This window comes from Brassica napus, chromosome A3 (assembly GCF_020379485.1).
Source record: "Brassica napus cultivar Da-Ae chromosome A3, Da-Ae, whole genome shotgun sequence".
Classification (NCBI taxonomy): Eukaryota; Viridiplantae; Streptophyta; class Magnoliopsida; order Brassicales; family Brassicaceae; genus Brassica; species Brassica napus.
Window position 1 is genome coordinate 1,075,156 of NC_063436.1, and position 15,640 is coordinate 1,090,795.

General features: G+C 34.7%; 4 protein-coding genes and 1 long non-coding RNA gene across 8 annotated transcripts; 3 read left to right on the forward strand and 2 right to left on the reverse strand.

Moving 5' to 3' along the window:
* Positions 1 to 751: 751 nt before the first annotated feature.
* LOC106427647 (40S ribosomal protein S17-4) lies at positions 752 to 1,345 on the forward strand. Its single transcript, XM_013868370.3, has one exon. It carries the CDS (start codon positions 842 to 844, stop codon positions 1,253 to 1,255), a length of 414 nt encoding a protein of 137 aa, XP_013723824.2. The 5' UTR covers positions 752 to 841; the 3' UTR covers positions 1,256 to 1,345.
* A 1,519-nt stretch (positions 1,346 to 2,864) lies between these two features.
* BNAA02G29440D (protein GL2-INTERACTING REPRESSOR 1) lies at positions 2,865 to 3,583 on the forward strand. The gene has a single exon (XM_013884591.3). The coding sequence runs from the start codon at positions 2,869 to 2,871 to the stop codon at positions 3,232 to 3,234; it is 366 nt and encodes a 121-aa protein (XP_013740045.2). The 5' UTR covers positions 2,865 to 2,868; the 3' UTR covers positions 3,235 to 3,583.
* A 2,946-nt stretch (positions 3,584 to 6,529) lies between these two features.
* LOC125592932 lies at positions 6,530 to 11,316 on the forward strand. Of its 4 annotated transcripts, none has more exons than XR_007328754.1 (7): positions 6,530 to 6,805; positions 6,965 to 7,120; positions 7,235 to 7,372; positions 7,558 to 7,645; positions 9,271 to 10,381; positions 10,516 to 10,653; positions 10,973 to 11,316. It is a non-coding gene; the product is annotated as an uncharacterized LOC125592932 (long non-coding RNA). The 4 variants fall into 4 exon arrangements; XR_007328743.1 differs by having other exon boundaries at positions 10,516 to 10,626; positions 10,970 to 11,316; XR_007328751.1 differs by having other exon boundaries at positions 10,516 to 10,626.
* Positions 11,317 to 12,667: 1,351 nt separating this feature from the next.
* Positions 12,668 to 13,435, reverse strand: LOC106442968. Its single transcript, XM_013884590.3, has one exon. It carries the CDS (start codon positions 13,266 to 13,268, stop codon positions 12,765 to 12,767), a length of 504 nt encoding a protein of 167 aa, XP_013740044.2. The 5' UTR covers positions 13,269 to 13,435; the 3' UTR covers positions 12,668 to 12,764.
* A 1,014-nt stretch (positions 13,436 to 14,449) lies between these two features.
* On the reverse strand, positions 14,450 to 15,445 carry LOC106427637 (NDR1/HIN1-like protein 3). The gene has a single exon (XM_013868361.3). It carries the CDS (start codon positions 15,357 to 15,359, stop codon positions 14,652 to 14,654), a length of 708 nt encoding a protein of 235 aa, XP_013723815.2. The 5' UTR covers positions 15,360 to 15,445; the 3' UTR covers positions 14,450 to 14,651.
* Positions 15,446 to 15,640: the final 195 nt, after the last annotated feature.

The window sequence follows — 15,640 nt, forward strand, 5'->3', positions numbered from 1 at the left end:
CCACACTAAAGTTTACAGCCGATTTCCTAGACTTAAACAGTTAGCCCATGGATATTAATTTCAAGTTGTGAATTTAGAAGGCATCAAATTCCAATATTTGGAGACAGGATCATAGAGCACAGCTAATAAATTCTCCACCCGTTCCTAAAAAATCTACTATGTTTTAGAATTTTCACATTTTTTGATAAAACATATTAATAAAACTTAGCTATAAATACATATATTTTTGTAATTTTATATTTCCTATATTTTTTAACTAATAAATTTTTTAAAAATGCAATTAATGTTCTTGAACTTCACAATGTCTCATTATTAGTTGACAAAAATTACATTGAAAATATAAAATATATACATTTTTGAAACAAAATTTTTCTTTAGAATATAGATCTTTTAGGAACAGAAAGAGTAGTAGTAATATTAAATAGTGAAAACAAACATTAATGAATAAATTAGACATTATATTTTTTTTTAATATATTGAAAATTATATCTAAGGCTTAGATAATGGAACGATTGTGTAACATTTAATATCGATTTTTCACAAGGGTTAGCAACTTTAGCCGAGTACTAATAATACACCCCCCAAACATTGGATATCTCGATTAGCCAGCTCTGTCCCCTCCATTGAGTTAAACCAGTCGAGTGAACCGGCCCATATATGCCATTAACAAACTTAATGGGCCATTCGCAGAGTACACTTAACAGGCCCTTCCCTTGAAGAGTGGGCTTCATGCAAACTATCAATTTACTATTTCACCCTTACTTCACCATCTGATCCATCAGAATAAAACCTTAACCCTACTCTCCGCCGTCATCAGAACCGCAAGCAGAGAGGCGAAAAGATGGGACGCGTCCGCACGAAGACGGTGAAGAAGTCCTCTCGCCAGGTGATCGAGAAGTACTACTCTCGCATGACGCTCGATTTCCACACGAACAAGAAGATCCTCGAGGAAGTCGCGATCATTCCTTCGAAGCGCCTCCGCAACAAGATCGCCGGATTCTCCACTCATCTGATGAAGAGGATCCAGAAGGGACCCGTCCGCGGGATCTCCCTCAAGCTCCAGGAGGAGGAGCGCGAGCGCCGCATGGACTTTGTTCCCGACGAGTCCGCCATTAAAACCGATCGCATCGAGGTCGATAAGGAGACGCTGGACATGCTTGCCTCCTTGGGGATGGGAGACATGCCAGGTGTCGTCAAGGTGGAGCCGGTCTCGGCTGCTCCTATCGCAGGCTTTGGCCGTGGAAGGAGGTTCTAGAAGAATCGATCCTTTAAGTATCTTTTCGTATGTGTTTGTTTTGCTGAACGTTGAATGTTCTTATAAGCTTTAATGTTAACAGTTGGTGAATGCTTCGTTAGAGAACTTAGGTTGGTAGATCATCTATTATTTTGAACTATATATAATCAATCTGCACACACACACTCAGACATTGTGGATGCATTATGGTTGGAGTGTGTGAGCTCTAGCTTCTGAAATCCTCATAAGGCATCTCTTTGTTAGAACCATCATCGAGTTTTGTTTGAGAAAGAATCGGTATTGAAGAATGCAACCACCGTCTCCTTGATTCCGCATCAGTTCAACACACTCTTGAAGATCACCACCACGACCAACTCTAAATCGGACCTGAAGACATACTAGAATGTCTGAGACAGCACATCTAATCTGAAAATCTCAGTTCAAATGTCTATAGTATAGGATGAGTTCTTACCTAGATCAAGAGACCAAAACCTTAGCAATATCAAACATCCTTTCTCCTTAAGAACCACTGATACCAAAATACACCTGAGAATCGAATCCAACATACATATTGTTTTAATAGTCAAATTAGAAGTATTGATCCCTTCTAGTTTATAATTGGAACACACTTTACAAATTCATTCATAAGATCTAGAATTTCTACAAACTATTATTGGTTTAGATGGTAGTTGAATAGGTATCAGTCAAAATTATATGATATCTAACAATAGACATAACTGAGAGCTTGAGGTCCACCTACATAACTGGTTATTCATAAACAACTACCAAATTTGACTACCAAACACTGGACTCACTTGAAACCCTTCATGGGGTTTATACTTACTCCCAACTCTCATTTCATCCTCAATAGGATAGCAAATCTGATATTTTTTGAAAATATTAATGGGTAGGTTTGAAATTGAAATATTTATTCTTTTGTCTCCTTCTCATAAGACTTTTAATAAAGCTAAGGCCAGGAAGGTGGTTTCACTTTATATATTTGCCTGTATTTGAGGTTCTCTGTACCAATTCTGGTGTGTTGCCATTTAAGTTTGTTTGCTTTTCTTTAATTTCAATTAAATTTCTTTGACTGTACATTTTTTACTTTTGAAATTATGAGTTTATTTATTTTCAAGTTTTTATTATAGACATCTAATTCAAGTTGGTTGCCATTTAATTTATTGGTTACATATATTAATTCCTATAAAGAAAATAAAATAAAATAAATAATGGTAGTCTGTTGAGTATTTAATTTGCCATTAAACACCTCTCTTGTTCTTTCCCTCCTTAGGCAATTAATTAACCATCTAATAGTGTATACTTCAGTTCAAACTTTATGGTTTTCTCTCTCACTCATAATTAAATTAAGCCTTAATGAACAATCTATCTCTCTCTTTCTCTTTTAAGTTTATGTCTGTGTTCTTTCTTGTATATAAAGACCTAAGCTGAAGCAACCCAACCACCAGTGAGAAGAGAGACTCTTTGTGATTGAAGTTGGAAAAGTCTTTGAGATCACGGAAAACACTCCCTCTCAATCCGCAGGTTTCAAGGTATTTTTTTTTCTCCGACCAAACTCACTTTTAACTTAATCGCTTCTTGTCTGAAATATTTTTTATCTAATTTAACACAGAAAGATGAGTCGAAGAAGTCCAAAGCCCGAGATGAAGCTGAATCTTTCGCCGCCTACGTCAAGCAGGAGGAGGGTTGTTCGATCTCCAAGCCGCTCTGCGACAACATCACCTACGTCACCGCAAAGCTCGTGTGTCTCTTCGGAGATGAACCAGGACGATCAGTCTGTGAGGTACTCGACAAGTCCAGAGACAAGCTCGATGGTTCTTGTCGGGTGTCCTCGTTGTCTCATGTACGTTATGCTCTCACAAGACGACCCTAAATGCCCTAAATGCAAAAGCACCGTTCTTCTTGATTTCAACCATGAAAACGCCTCAAACGCCAACGCTCCAGCCGCTTCTTCCTCTGGTCGCAAGACTCGGAGGAACTGAAAAGACCAGTAAAACCAAAAACCCATGTCTTTTTTATTTAGTTATTTATCCTTTTTATCTTTGCGAATGTAGCTGTTGTTTATGAGAGTAGTGCTAATCACGCTCCACTTTATAAACTTGGAGAAGAAGGTACGTAAGAGATGAAACTAGGGTTTTCATACTCACAAAACTTCAAATAAAAAAGGGTGGAGCGTGAATAGCACTATCTTTTCTTTTTCCTATCTTTCCTTAACATTTTTCTACCATTTGAGGGTTATCTAATGGAAGAAGAATCTATCTGTACGTGAAAATGTGTGTCATTGTCTCCATATTCTACTCCTGAGTCTTATAAATCGTTTCATCCATCAAAGTTATGGCAACCCTCGTAACGGAACCGATGACTTATATTCCAAATCTTTTTTGGGGTACTCTGCCTCTCATATGTATAAGAGAATTAGACGTTTTGTGTTTGACTATAAGAAAAGTAGACATTCTTGGCGTAGCATAAAGATTACGTACCAATCACGAAAAGGAAGATCTAAAATTGACCTTGTGAAATATGTAGTAGCTTGATCCTAATCCCCAGGAAAATCTGAAGAGAAAACTATATAGATTCCTTGTACTTGTTGAAAAAGCAGTTCAGATGAGTGAAGAAAGAATGGTTAGAGATCAGACGAGAACTTCTTATTTAGTCCCACCTTGGTAACTTTGGCCTCATACACAAAAATTCCCTTGTTTTTCATGTGTGTGTTTTTTTTAAAATTTTTATGTTAACTCAAAAGAACCCATAACAATATTTTTGTCCTCAGCAATTGCATGTTTGATTAAAGACAAAAAAAAGCAGACAAACCTAGGACGGGAGTTTGCAAATGGCAAAAACAATTATCAGGGAAGAAAAGTGATAAGATGTAATCTTTTTTTTTTTCATTTATAATTAGCTAAACATAGTTAGATACTTTAGATTAGGTGTTTCTGAGCATGCAACGTGTAAAATGCTATGATTGTATTTGTAGAATCTATACAAAAATCTGCCGACGAAGTACAAACAAGTAAAAAATGAAAACTGGTTAAAATCGAAGAGGAAAGTAGTTCAGAGCATTTAAATAAAATCAGAGGAAGGTGCATCAGTTTGTATATAACAGCTGTTCAAATTGTTAAGATTTAAAGATCATTAAAACCAAAATATAAATGCAATAGTAATTGAGACAGTTGTGAATTGTAATGAGCGTTACGTCAGATTATAAATACGACTTTAATTTCACCTTCATTGCTCTCTTCTAGCTCACCTCTTCAAAGAACGAAACAATAATTATGTTCATGATGATGCTGCGAATTTTATTTCATTTCTCTACTTCTTAACTTTTTTTTTATATTTCTCTTCGTCATTACACTACTTGGCTACTTGCCATGTCTTCAAAAGAACTCCATTTCTCTTCTTATCATTCACTAAATGCCACCTTTCTATTGCCGTGTTCCCTTAATTCAATGCTTGCTTCCTACCTCTCATTTTCTCAGTTATGCCCGATCATTTGATTAACATTCTACTTTCATAGAGTTTATAAACCCCACACAGAACCAAACTAGTTTGATGGTATTAACTTCATTAGGTTAGTGGAACTGACATATCATATCATCAACCAAAATATATAATTTTCTCATTTCTGAAGAGAATTATTAGAGAGCTCGGACGTTGGGGAATTTTGTATTAGGCCGTTCTAGAAAAAAAATTAAAAAGGGAACAAAAATATATACTCTCTATAAATCAGTTAGACTTTAAAAGTTAAAAGAATTTTTTTTGCTAAGTTAGTTAAAGTATTGTTGTTTGCACAAACGTTCTTGTTACATCTATAAGTTCCATCAACTCTACTCTAATAAACCATCTAATCATATTCATGTTGGATGTTAGAGATGTGTATATGTGAGTTACATGATGACGAGAGGAGACATGTGAGTGATGATGCGAAGATTAGATTGGCGTTTGGAGGGTGGAATACTAGATTTGATGTGGACCCCTTCGCAAATATGAGGTCCATCAAAGATATTTGAGGACCGCTCAAAGAGGTATTTGGTCACAGCGCAAAACTATTAGAAACGTTCTTATTCTATCGCATGCAATTGCACGTCCACAAATAGAAAGCATGCAAAATCTATCCCACTCTTGAATTAATATATGGCCAATTACCTTTATTAGTTATAGACTTTCTGATTCTTAAGATATATATCAATGCATATCTAGCCTAATTAATTAGTTACAAATGTATTATTAATTTAGATAATTGTATCTCGACGTGTTCACTCCACATCCGAAAGTGTTAATCCCACACAATTCGCCGTCCACGGGGTTTATATATTTTGACTAGTCACAGTCGTTATATTTATATCTAAGAAAAATTAGGTTTCATCATAATCACTTATCGACAATTCAAACATATTATTCATTAGCGTTTGTGATCACATTTAGTGGTGGAGTACGGAGAAACGTACGTACATTTTATACTATAGTTGAGTTTTCCGGATATTGCCGCTGCCTAAGCGTTAGCTTTCATGTATTGTTCTTTAAGATGATCGTTAACGTCTTTGCCACTAATACCACACAGAAAAAACTTCACCCTTAAGAAATTTGACCAAGCTATAAAGAGGATATGTCATAATTTTATTTCAATGTTTTGTTTTCTTCTAATTAATTATTTAATTTATTGCTTCTATAAATGCATTAATACTTGAGTGGTTGAAATCTAATTATGCTATTCTTTATTGTGAGTGCAGTACACATTTAAACTGCAATAGTTTTCTTTGTATCTTCTATATTTTCTCTTTTTTTTTTTTGTAAACCGAGTATCCTGCCTCCACCGAAGTGGTCCAGACTAGAGACCGAAGTGAGCATGGACGCTGACAGGACGTCACCATGTAGCTCACCGTGTAATGGTCTTCGGTCTCGGATGCTGCAGCCCATATGTAAATTTCGCAGTAGCCAAGGTTCGAACCCAGGGGCGGGCACTCCAGCGGGATATTTTCTCATTTTTTACGTACATTTTTGTATTGATTCAATATGAAGAGCAATACTGACAGGATATTAAACGTAATTTGTTTTTTTCTTAATTTCTTGCATTACCATTATTAATAAAAACAAATACCATGAATATCTATATTAATAAAGTTGCTCAGAAACTCTCTTCCTTGAGCCACCTCAGCAGAGGGTGTTTTAAAATTGGACACGTGTCCTTTTCTTTTAAACCATTTGAATTTCCTTTCGCAATTGTTTAGTGGGCTAAGTGTTTGTAATTATTTAATGGAATGGGCTCCAACGCAGAGCCACAGATGTTGATGATTTTTGACCGACCGTCTTCTCTGTGTGAAACGCTCGCGGTCCAGCTTCTCATCCTCATTGATGCTTCTGAGAAACGTATACAGTTATGGCATTCATTCAATATTGAACTGCTATGCGTCTTTAGTTCTCTTTAATTATCGATCTCATCGTCGTCTTTAATTAATAAGCTACGAACTTGAGAAAGACAATCTTTCCAGACCCTCTCTTGCTACCGTCAAGTCTCCCCTTTGAGATGCCAAGTCTGTACTTCGTGGAGATTTTCGGGTAAATTTTCTCATCTGATTCATTTGATTTAAATGAAAGGATGAAATAATCTTTAGAATTCTATATTCTGGTTATAGAAAAAGAATATGTTATTTGAACTCTCTTTGTGTATATTTCTTAACAAAGTCAGATTTTGTCTTCTCTGATGAACACATTCAGTGGATCAAGACCTACAAGTTTATCTTTTGGGCACTCATATTCCATGGAAAGATGTATTTCGGCAGATATCTCCCTTGGAAAGAGCCTCCCTTCAGTATAACATCTATAATATTCTCGCCGACGATCACTGAATCCCCGTTGCAACCTCCCTCTTGCGTATGATCTCTATTTGCTCATGATCCTTTTTTTTGTTTGGCTTGAGAAATTATGTGTTTTTGAGTTGTTCAATAGATTGTAGATAATAGCTTCGTCACTGAAAGTCTGAAACAGTTGCAGATTTGGACTTCACTAGAATTCTTCATCATAAAAAGACGACCGCAAACATGAAGTCAAACCTCTACTCGTGCAAAAACAATCCGATTCAGCCATTGAGAATCAGTTTCATTTACTACAAGAAACAATCCTTAGGTGACTCGATCTCTTACCTTCTCTTATTGCTGCCATCATGTTTGCATCTCTTGAAATGACTTCTTCACCTTGACTTAAAGCTTTCTTAACATCAGTTCCTTCTTTGACTAAATATCTATGTTTTTACTTAATGATCTAGAGCAAGTATGGACGAGCATAAAATTTATTCATTCACTTTTTCTTAGGTGATTTGGCAAGTAAGAGCCTAATACTTACGGTTTGAAAGATGGAGAGCTAAGGAACAGATGATGTACACCATTGGCATGAAAAGAGGTTTGTTCACTCCTTTCAGCTTGAGGTTTCTCCTAGATGTGTCTTTTGTTAAAATATAGATATTACTGTCTCAGCTTTGGGTTGCTTATGATCACTATAATATTATTTGAGAAGTCACTTTCCTAGGTGTCGCGTTCACGTTAACTCTTACGGTGGTTGATTACTACGATATCCCTAATGAAATAAAAAAGTACATTTAATTCTTTACTTTTTAAAATTTTCCAAAAACAATATAAATAAAAAGGAAAAATTTTTAAAGTCTTAAAAATAATTTAAAAACGAAAAAATATATGTATATATAATATGATTTCATAAAAAAGGAAAGTTCACAAAATAGTAATATTCCATTTAAAAATATCTTTAAGTAACAAAAATATACTTTTGAAGTAATAAAATACTTTTTTTTATCTACATCTTCTTAGATGAAATATATATTTGTATATAATGCGATTTCAAAAAAAACAAAGTTCACACAAATGATCTTGGTATTAGAAAAAGAAATATTTTTCTTTTAAAACATAATTTTACACAATACAAAAATATATTTTCAAAGTAATTGAATTTTTTTTTATATCTATATATTTTCTTAGATGATTACACAAAATAATTAGGTAACATAAACGTATATAGGTTTAATTAACAAAAAATAAATTTTTATTATTATTATTAAAATGTTTATTTATGTTTTTTCATATATTTAGTTTACTATAATATCTTACAATTATGGGAAAATAAATAAATTTTATTTTACTTATATAATATAATTTATAAAATACAATCACATATTTACTGCATATTTTAAGAGATATTGAAAAAACTGAAAATACATTTTAGCAATAAACATATTAACAAATGAACATATTAGCAACTAATCCAACTTATATCCAAAATAATAGATGTAACTAAAATAAGAATGTATAATTTATTAGCAACTAACCCAACTTATATATAAAATTATAGATGTAACTACAATAAGAATGTATAATTTATTTATTTTGTTTATATAATAATAATTTATTTATTTTGTTTATATAATTATAATTTATTTATTTTATAAATTTAAATTATATGATGACATAAAATCTATTAACAAATGATAAATAAAATACTAACTCACTGTTACAATTTAGATCTTTTGTAAAATTTATATATATATGCATGAGACTTTAGAATATTATCATTATATTAATTTATGTAATTTGGAATAAGACATTTTAGTTTATTTTTTATTTTATTCTAATCACAATATATCTTAAATTATATATAATCTTAATAAAATATACCTATGTATTTAAGACAACAACCAACCTAAAATGTAAATAAGAAAATTAATCAAAAATTAATATATTTACAAAAAATCTCTATAATAGTTGAATTCAAATAAATAAACAGAATCCAATATGTCCAAATGACAACTAAATTGACTGTAAAAACAACAAAACCAATTAGATAAATATTTAATTAAAGTAATATGATATAATTAATATAAACTATACATACAAATTATAAATTAATTTGAAATTAAAAATAAATATCAATTAATTATTATATTATATTTATTTTATAAATATTTATGTCCGTGCATGAGCACGGGAAAATCACCTAGTTGTTCTTCTTATTAATAGAGACGTGCTGTGGAGATATAGGGTCCTCAAGCATCTGGAAAAAAAAACTCCCGGCTGAAGCATAGAGACAAAGAGGTTATTGTATGTCTTCAAAATCTCTGACTCTCCCTCGCTATCCTATACCTGATGAAATGTTTAGGCTTCTCAACCTCCAGGTTTTTTTTTTACCTAAATAGACTATAGTTTTCCAATATCTGAATGTAATCAACTTGAATTTTCATAAACATTATTGGAGACTTGACAGCATCAGAAGCTCTTTTAATGACGACTTGCAAGGCAACCAGTGTGTTATGGCAACAGTTCAGATGGAAGGGTGATTTTAACTCCTATGAAACAAGAATAGGCGCACCGAGTTACCACTCACCCACTTTGTATTTTGCAGGGATGTCTCTATCTGCCTAAGTTTATTTGACGGCTTAGCCTACAAATTTCATAATAGTTTACAGGTTTTGATACCGAACCAAGGTTGTTGTAGCTACATACGTCAATCCTAAAATGGTTGGAGGTTAGATTTTCTTATTTCAGACTTTATCTACTGCTCAAGGAACCAATAGGCGTGCATAGGTTGGTATAATGGATATATAGTTGAGCCCCCATCATCTTCATTTACGCCTTTTTTTTCAGGGCGGTTATTTGCAAACGCAACATCTGAGACTCATATCTACTTAGACTCAGAAACAGCTGCAAAACAGTGTTATTATGAGATGTAAATTATCTCCAACAATTAATTTGATTATTCTACTGTGTATAATTATTCCCAGTACTCATAGTGATCTTACTAAAAGCTATGAAACACATTAGATTGGCTACTGACGGCTCAGCAGCACCAACAAAGCCAACAAAGTTACGTCATGGGAAGAAAATTGAAACCCTCACCGTCTCAGAGCTGAATGAATATGTCACCACAACACAATTTCACGTGTCATACTACTCTAATTATGTTGTTGTGATGTGTGATCTAGGCAATCGACTTCCTTTGTATTGGCAAAGTTATGGGAATTCAAACTGACAAAGGCTGGTGTTACATTGGTTGCTCTAAGAAGCTTCTGCAGGGTGAATCTTCATTCACACGCACTGTTTGCACAAACCCAAATGTTGTTGCTTCTCTCAGGTAACTAACGTTTGGCTAAACAAACTGTGAAACGAACATATGGCTTAACAAACAGTTACCATTCTCTACACCAGCCTAGACAGTGAATTTTAACTCTATTTTTCTGTGCCATGTCTCATGGTAATGTTTGTCAGGTGCCGTGTGGAGTTGACCATTTTAGATGAAACCGAGGAAGCTATCTTCGCGGCTTTTTCCGAGATGATCAAGCTGACAACGTTCACACTTCTGAAGTTGGGCAACACATGGTTCATTTTCAACTAATCCTCCTATAAGTTAACAAATTTCACCTTTTCCTACTTAACATGTTTACCAAAAAAAGAAATTTCATCTTTTCCGGTGGTAATTTTTTTGAAAAAACATTATTTCCCATATTCAGGGTGGAGGTTTTGCTGAGCAGCAGGATAACAAGTTCCCATTTAATCACTGAAATTATCATGAATACTTACATTTTCAGCTGAAATTGTTTTCTTTTTAATTTTACATCAAAGCATCAGACCTTAGCGTCTTGATTTTGGTGTTGATGTATATTTTTCTAATTGGAATATATACTAATTCGCTGACTAATTAAACGTTTGCAAATACCTTTAGCAGGGAAGAGAAGATGGGCCCAAAGACAATATGCCTGAAGCCATCTCACTTGCCTCAGCTTCTGCTAAGCTAGGCAACAACAATGCGAAGGAGACACCGTGAGTTACAGACTGCACACTGGGGAACCTCCCTGAAGTTGATGACTTCATATCGTAGAATCCAAAGCTCAAGACAATTGAGCCTGCTGCTAAGAAGTCCCGTACGGAATAGGTGAATATGGAAACCTTATTTTACCATGTTGCTGTCGTTTTTTTAAATCAAATAATGCTTTGGCACTACTGTTACGTATGTTGGTTGAGTTCTTTGCACTACTAATATAAGAATATTTCGAAATATTTACCCTTTAAGCCAACCATGTATTCCGGAACACAATCCACCAGCAGTTATATATTTAAGTGTCTAAAATATTATAGATCCATCAGAAGTCGGTCTGCTTTTGTAGTAGATTATATCAAATATGAAGCACTCACAATTCATAAAAATATACCAATCACACAAACACCAAAGGACAAGACAATCTCAGAAACAAAAAACCACCCAATTCCAAAATAACAAAACATCAATTAAAATTTTTCAAAACACAAACTAGGCCTGGACAAAATAACCGGAACCGAAGAACCAAACCGGAACTGGACCAATACCTTCAAATATCCGAACGGTTTCTATATTTTTATATCCGAAATAACCGAACCGAACCGAAACCGAACCGAGAACCGAATGGGTACCCGAATATATAAAAATATAATTATATATACATATAACATAACTAAATATATATTTTAATTTAAAATTCTATTAAAAGTATCTAAAAATAGTTAAAAATATAAAGTATCCGAACTATTCGAAACTATCCAGATAGTTTTATCCGAAATATCCAAACTAATCCAAAATATCCAAATTTTTTATTTAAATCATTCTAATTATTTGATATTTTACCCTAAATAACCGATATTTTATCCAAATTATCCGAACTATCCGAATTATCCGAACCCGAACCGGATCCAAATGAGAACCGAACTTTTTCTGGATATTTTCCGGATCCTACATTTACTATCCGAACCGAACCGAACCAAAAATAGGTCAAGTACTAAATGGATACTCTAGCTCCTATCCGAACTACCCGAAATCTGAAATACCCGAACCGAACCGAACCGATACCCAAAATGTCCAGGCCTAACACAAATCAGTCGAAGGCAAACTCAATTTACAATCATCCCGCGCGTAGCGCGGGCAAACCACTAGTTAATGTATAAATTCAAGGAGGCAACTATTCGCACGTGGCAGAGAAATAGCTAAAATTATGAACTGTAATAACCTTGTGAATATAAGTTCTTTAATTTTTCGTATTACCCACATTTTTAAGAGTTCATAAAAAACATGCATACCATGTTAAACATATGTTCCAAGTTTTGAACAAGAATTGAATTTAAATCTACAACAACCTAACATCAATTTCAGTTTCATATCTTCAAAGCTTTTTGAAATAAGCAGACCTGCGTCTAATTGGGCGGCTGGGCCTAATTCTACTTAGCAGCCCACATGCTCTGGAGAATTTCATGGGCTTTTGTTGATTCAACACTAACAAGCTGAAACAGTCTCTTCTTCCTTCCATTGTCTTACAAGCAACAGGTTGGTCAAGCTTACATTATAGGAACATGGATATGTCTTGGAGACTTTATGTAATAATAGACTTTGAAGAATTCAAGAAATCAAAAACTCTTTTCTTGATAATATTTTTGGATTCTGGTAACACTTTATTGTATACAAACACTTGTGTTCAAACGTATAGGGCAAGCTACTTAACAATCTGAGGAATACAGATTGATCGGACAATCCAGTCAAACATACGTTTCAAGAACTGTATCCCGGCGGAGAAGTGGAGCCATACGCGGCGGAGGAACTGAGAACACCCAGGCGAGTCATCCGATGAAGTCAACGCCGTTGGCTGGAGATAAGACCAAGCGGCTTGCTTAACGAGTGGGTTGCGTATCGAGATATCTCCCACGGTGGATAAAACAGGAGAGCTGCTACCGTTAATAGACGGTAAGTTGACGGAGGAGTTACTCGGAGATGAGATGATATCTCTGAGGGATGTGTAAGAGGGTGGTTTCAGCGAGATGAGCTCGAAATGGAACGACGGAGATGGAGTTTCTAAGGTGGTGATCGCAGGTGTCGTCGTGGAAATGGAGTTTCTACGGCGGAGTGGAGTCGCCGGAGATGTTGACGGTATCTCCATAGTCTTCTCTTGTGTTTGTGGCTGAGTGGGTTTGTGTGTAAATATGAGGTCTAATGTAATCATTGATGTCTATAATGTAGACATTTGTCATTATCTTTGGCTTATAATAGAGAAACGTTTACTTTCTTTGTATTTTCTGAATAATTATTGATTGGATGTGAGTCATTCACCGTGTATGAATGATACCATCCAAGTGTGTATTTAGCTCATAATTGCAAAATTCTTTTTATGTAAAGTACTTTACATACAGACAAAGATATATTATAGAAGTGGGTGTGAAGATTAGATGAAATGTATAATTCGGATATCCAACCAACCAACGTAATCATTATTTTCCTAATACTTGATTAGTAATTGATATAATATATACCCAATGTAAATCTAAAATATTTTTATTTCCGTTATTAAAGTAAGCTTCTGACGTAATTAACTCATCCAATAAAGAAATGATATGTTTCTTCTTTGAAAATAAGAAATGATATGTTTATATAACATAAATATTTATTACCATGATAAAGTCCTATTGTTTGACTCACACCTAAATGAAGGCATGTATTACCAATGGTGCTTGATATAAAACATGATGAATGTATCGTTGGGCAAGTGGTTTAGGCCACCTGGTCTCAGAAGTTAGTCAATTAGTAAGGAATACTAGGCCGATATAAAAGAAAAAGAAATATAATAGCAAAGATCCTGACCCAGTCCACTCGCCGCCTCAATACGATGTTTATTGTGGTTCATCCTATTTTCGCTTCTAGCCTCGTACTCCTGAAAATTCTAACAACAGCTGTTTTGATGTTAAGTATATTTTCAGCTATTTAGAGGCGTTTTCATAGAACAAACCAACAAATGTTTGGTGAAAAGGCAGAGGCATTTTTATCCTTTCTTGTGTGCGGAGAGCTGAGTTTGTTTGTTTTTGCCGAAGGAACATTCGTTTGAAAATCTTTGTTTACTTTGTCCTCATTTCTGCTATCAAATTCTCTTGAAAATTAATAAACAAATCGATGTTTCTATGCGTAAATACTAAACAGTTTAGAACAAGGCCAGGAAGCAGAGTATTTGACCAAAAAAATATAAAAACATATGTAATCAGCCAATCAGGTCTGGATTTAGATGGCTTTAATATTGATTTGTATAATTTAAGTGCTTAAAAAGCTGATTCAACACATCTTTAGCATACAACTATTTTATGCTGTCTACGTATATGTTTACTTGGAATATCTCAAAATTTGATTCTGAATAAATATCGTAAAACAAAAAATTCAAATTTTTTATTTAATTTACATGGAACCATACAATAAAAGATTATCACACAAGAAATGCCTCTCCAATGATATCACACAAAGTCCATCATGTATGAAAATAATAAAGAAAATAATCTAAAATAAATAAATAAACAAGTGTCTATAAATTCATATGACAATATAGTATTGACTTTGACTAGCATCAAAAGTCAACGTCACACTTGGTCCGCTGGAACTGAAACCCGCTGGTTGCGTTAGAAGTACTAAGAGGAACCTTGAGATCACACCTGATCTTCGGCTTGAACTTCCACGACTTGATCAACCCAAACTTAAACCTAATCTTAAGCCTCAGCTTCGCATCGATCCTGTAGATCCCTGACTTCACATCCTCCTCAAAATCCCCCCTATCTCCGCCGTTAAGCACCACCAAGCTCTGTCCAACTATATTAGTTCCAACCACCGTCGTGTTCTTGTGTCCCTGGTAGAACGGCGAGATGTTACTTGCTCCAAAACGCTGATCACCGTAGTAGCCTCTGACCTCGATCTGATCATAGTAAACACCGATACGTCGGTTAGGGTTTCGGATCGTGAAGTTAAGGTCGAGATTGTATCGAAGGTTGTTGTCCGTGCCGAGTGTGAACTGAGTGAGTTTGGCGTCGGTGACGTGGAACTTGATGGCGTTTGGTCGGAAAATTAGCCAGATGATCAGAGCGGCTATGCCAATGACGATGACTAGGGTTATGAGGATGTTGAAGATGACGCTTAAGATGCAGCAGCCGCAACAGCCGAGACAGTCACCTAAACAGCAGCATCCACCGCCGCGTCTGCCGTGGCTGTGAGAGGTTTTTGTCGGCGGAGGAATGGATGGCCCGTAATACGCACCGTTTAAGTGCGGTTGCCTGTCGCCCATGGGTTTGATGGAATAGTTCTAAAGAAAGTTTCTGTTTGTGTGTAATGTTTTGAGAAAATAAAAATGGAATTGTTATTGATTGTAAAGATTTAAGAAAGAAGGTGTATATATACTAGAGATAGCGTGTATTAGATAAACCGATTAAACGGACGCGGTTTTGTTTTTCAAAGTCAAAGGTGACACGCGTTTTTTATATTCTAAGGCGAGTTGATTAATTAGAGGTTACTTCCGAGTTACGGCACAGTTCTTAATTCTTACATCTTTATGATAACAGTTTAGTA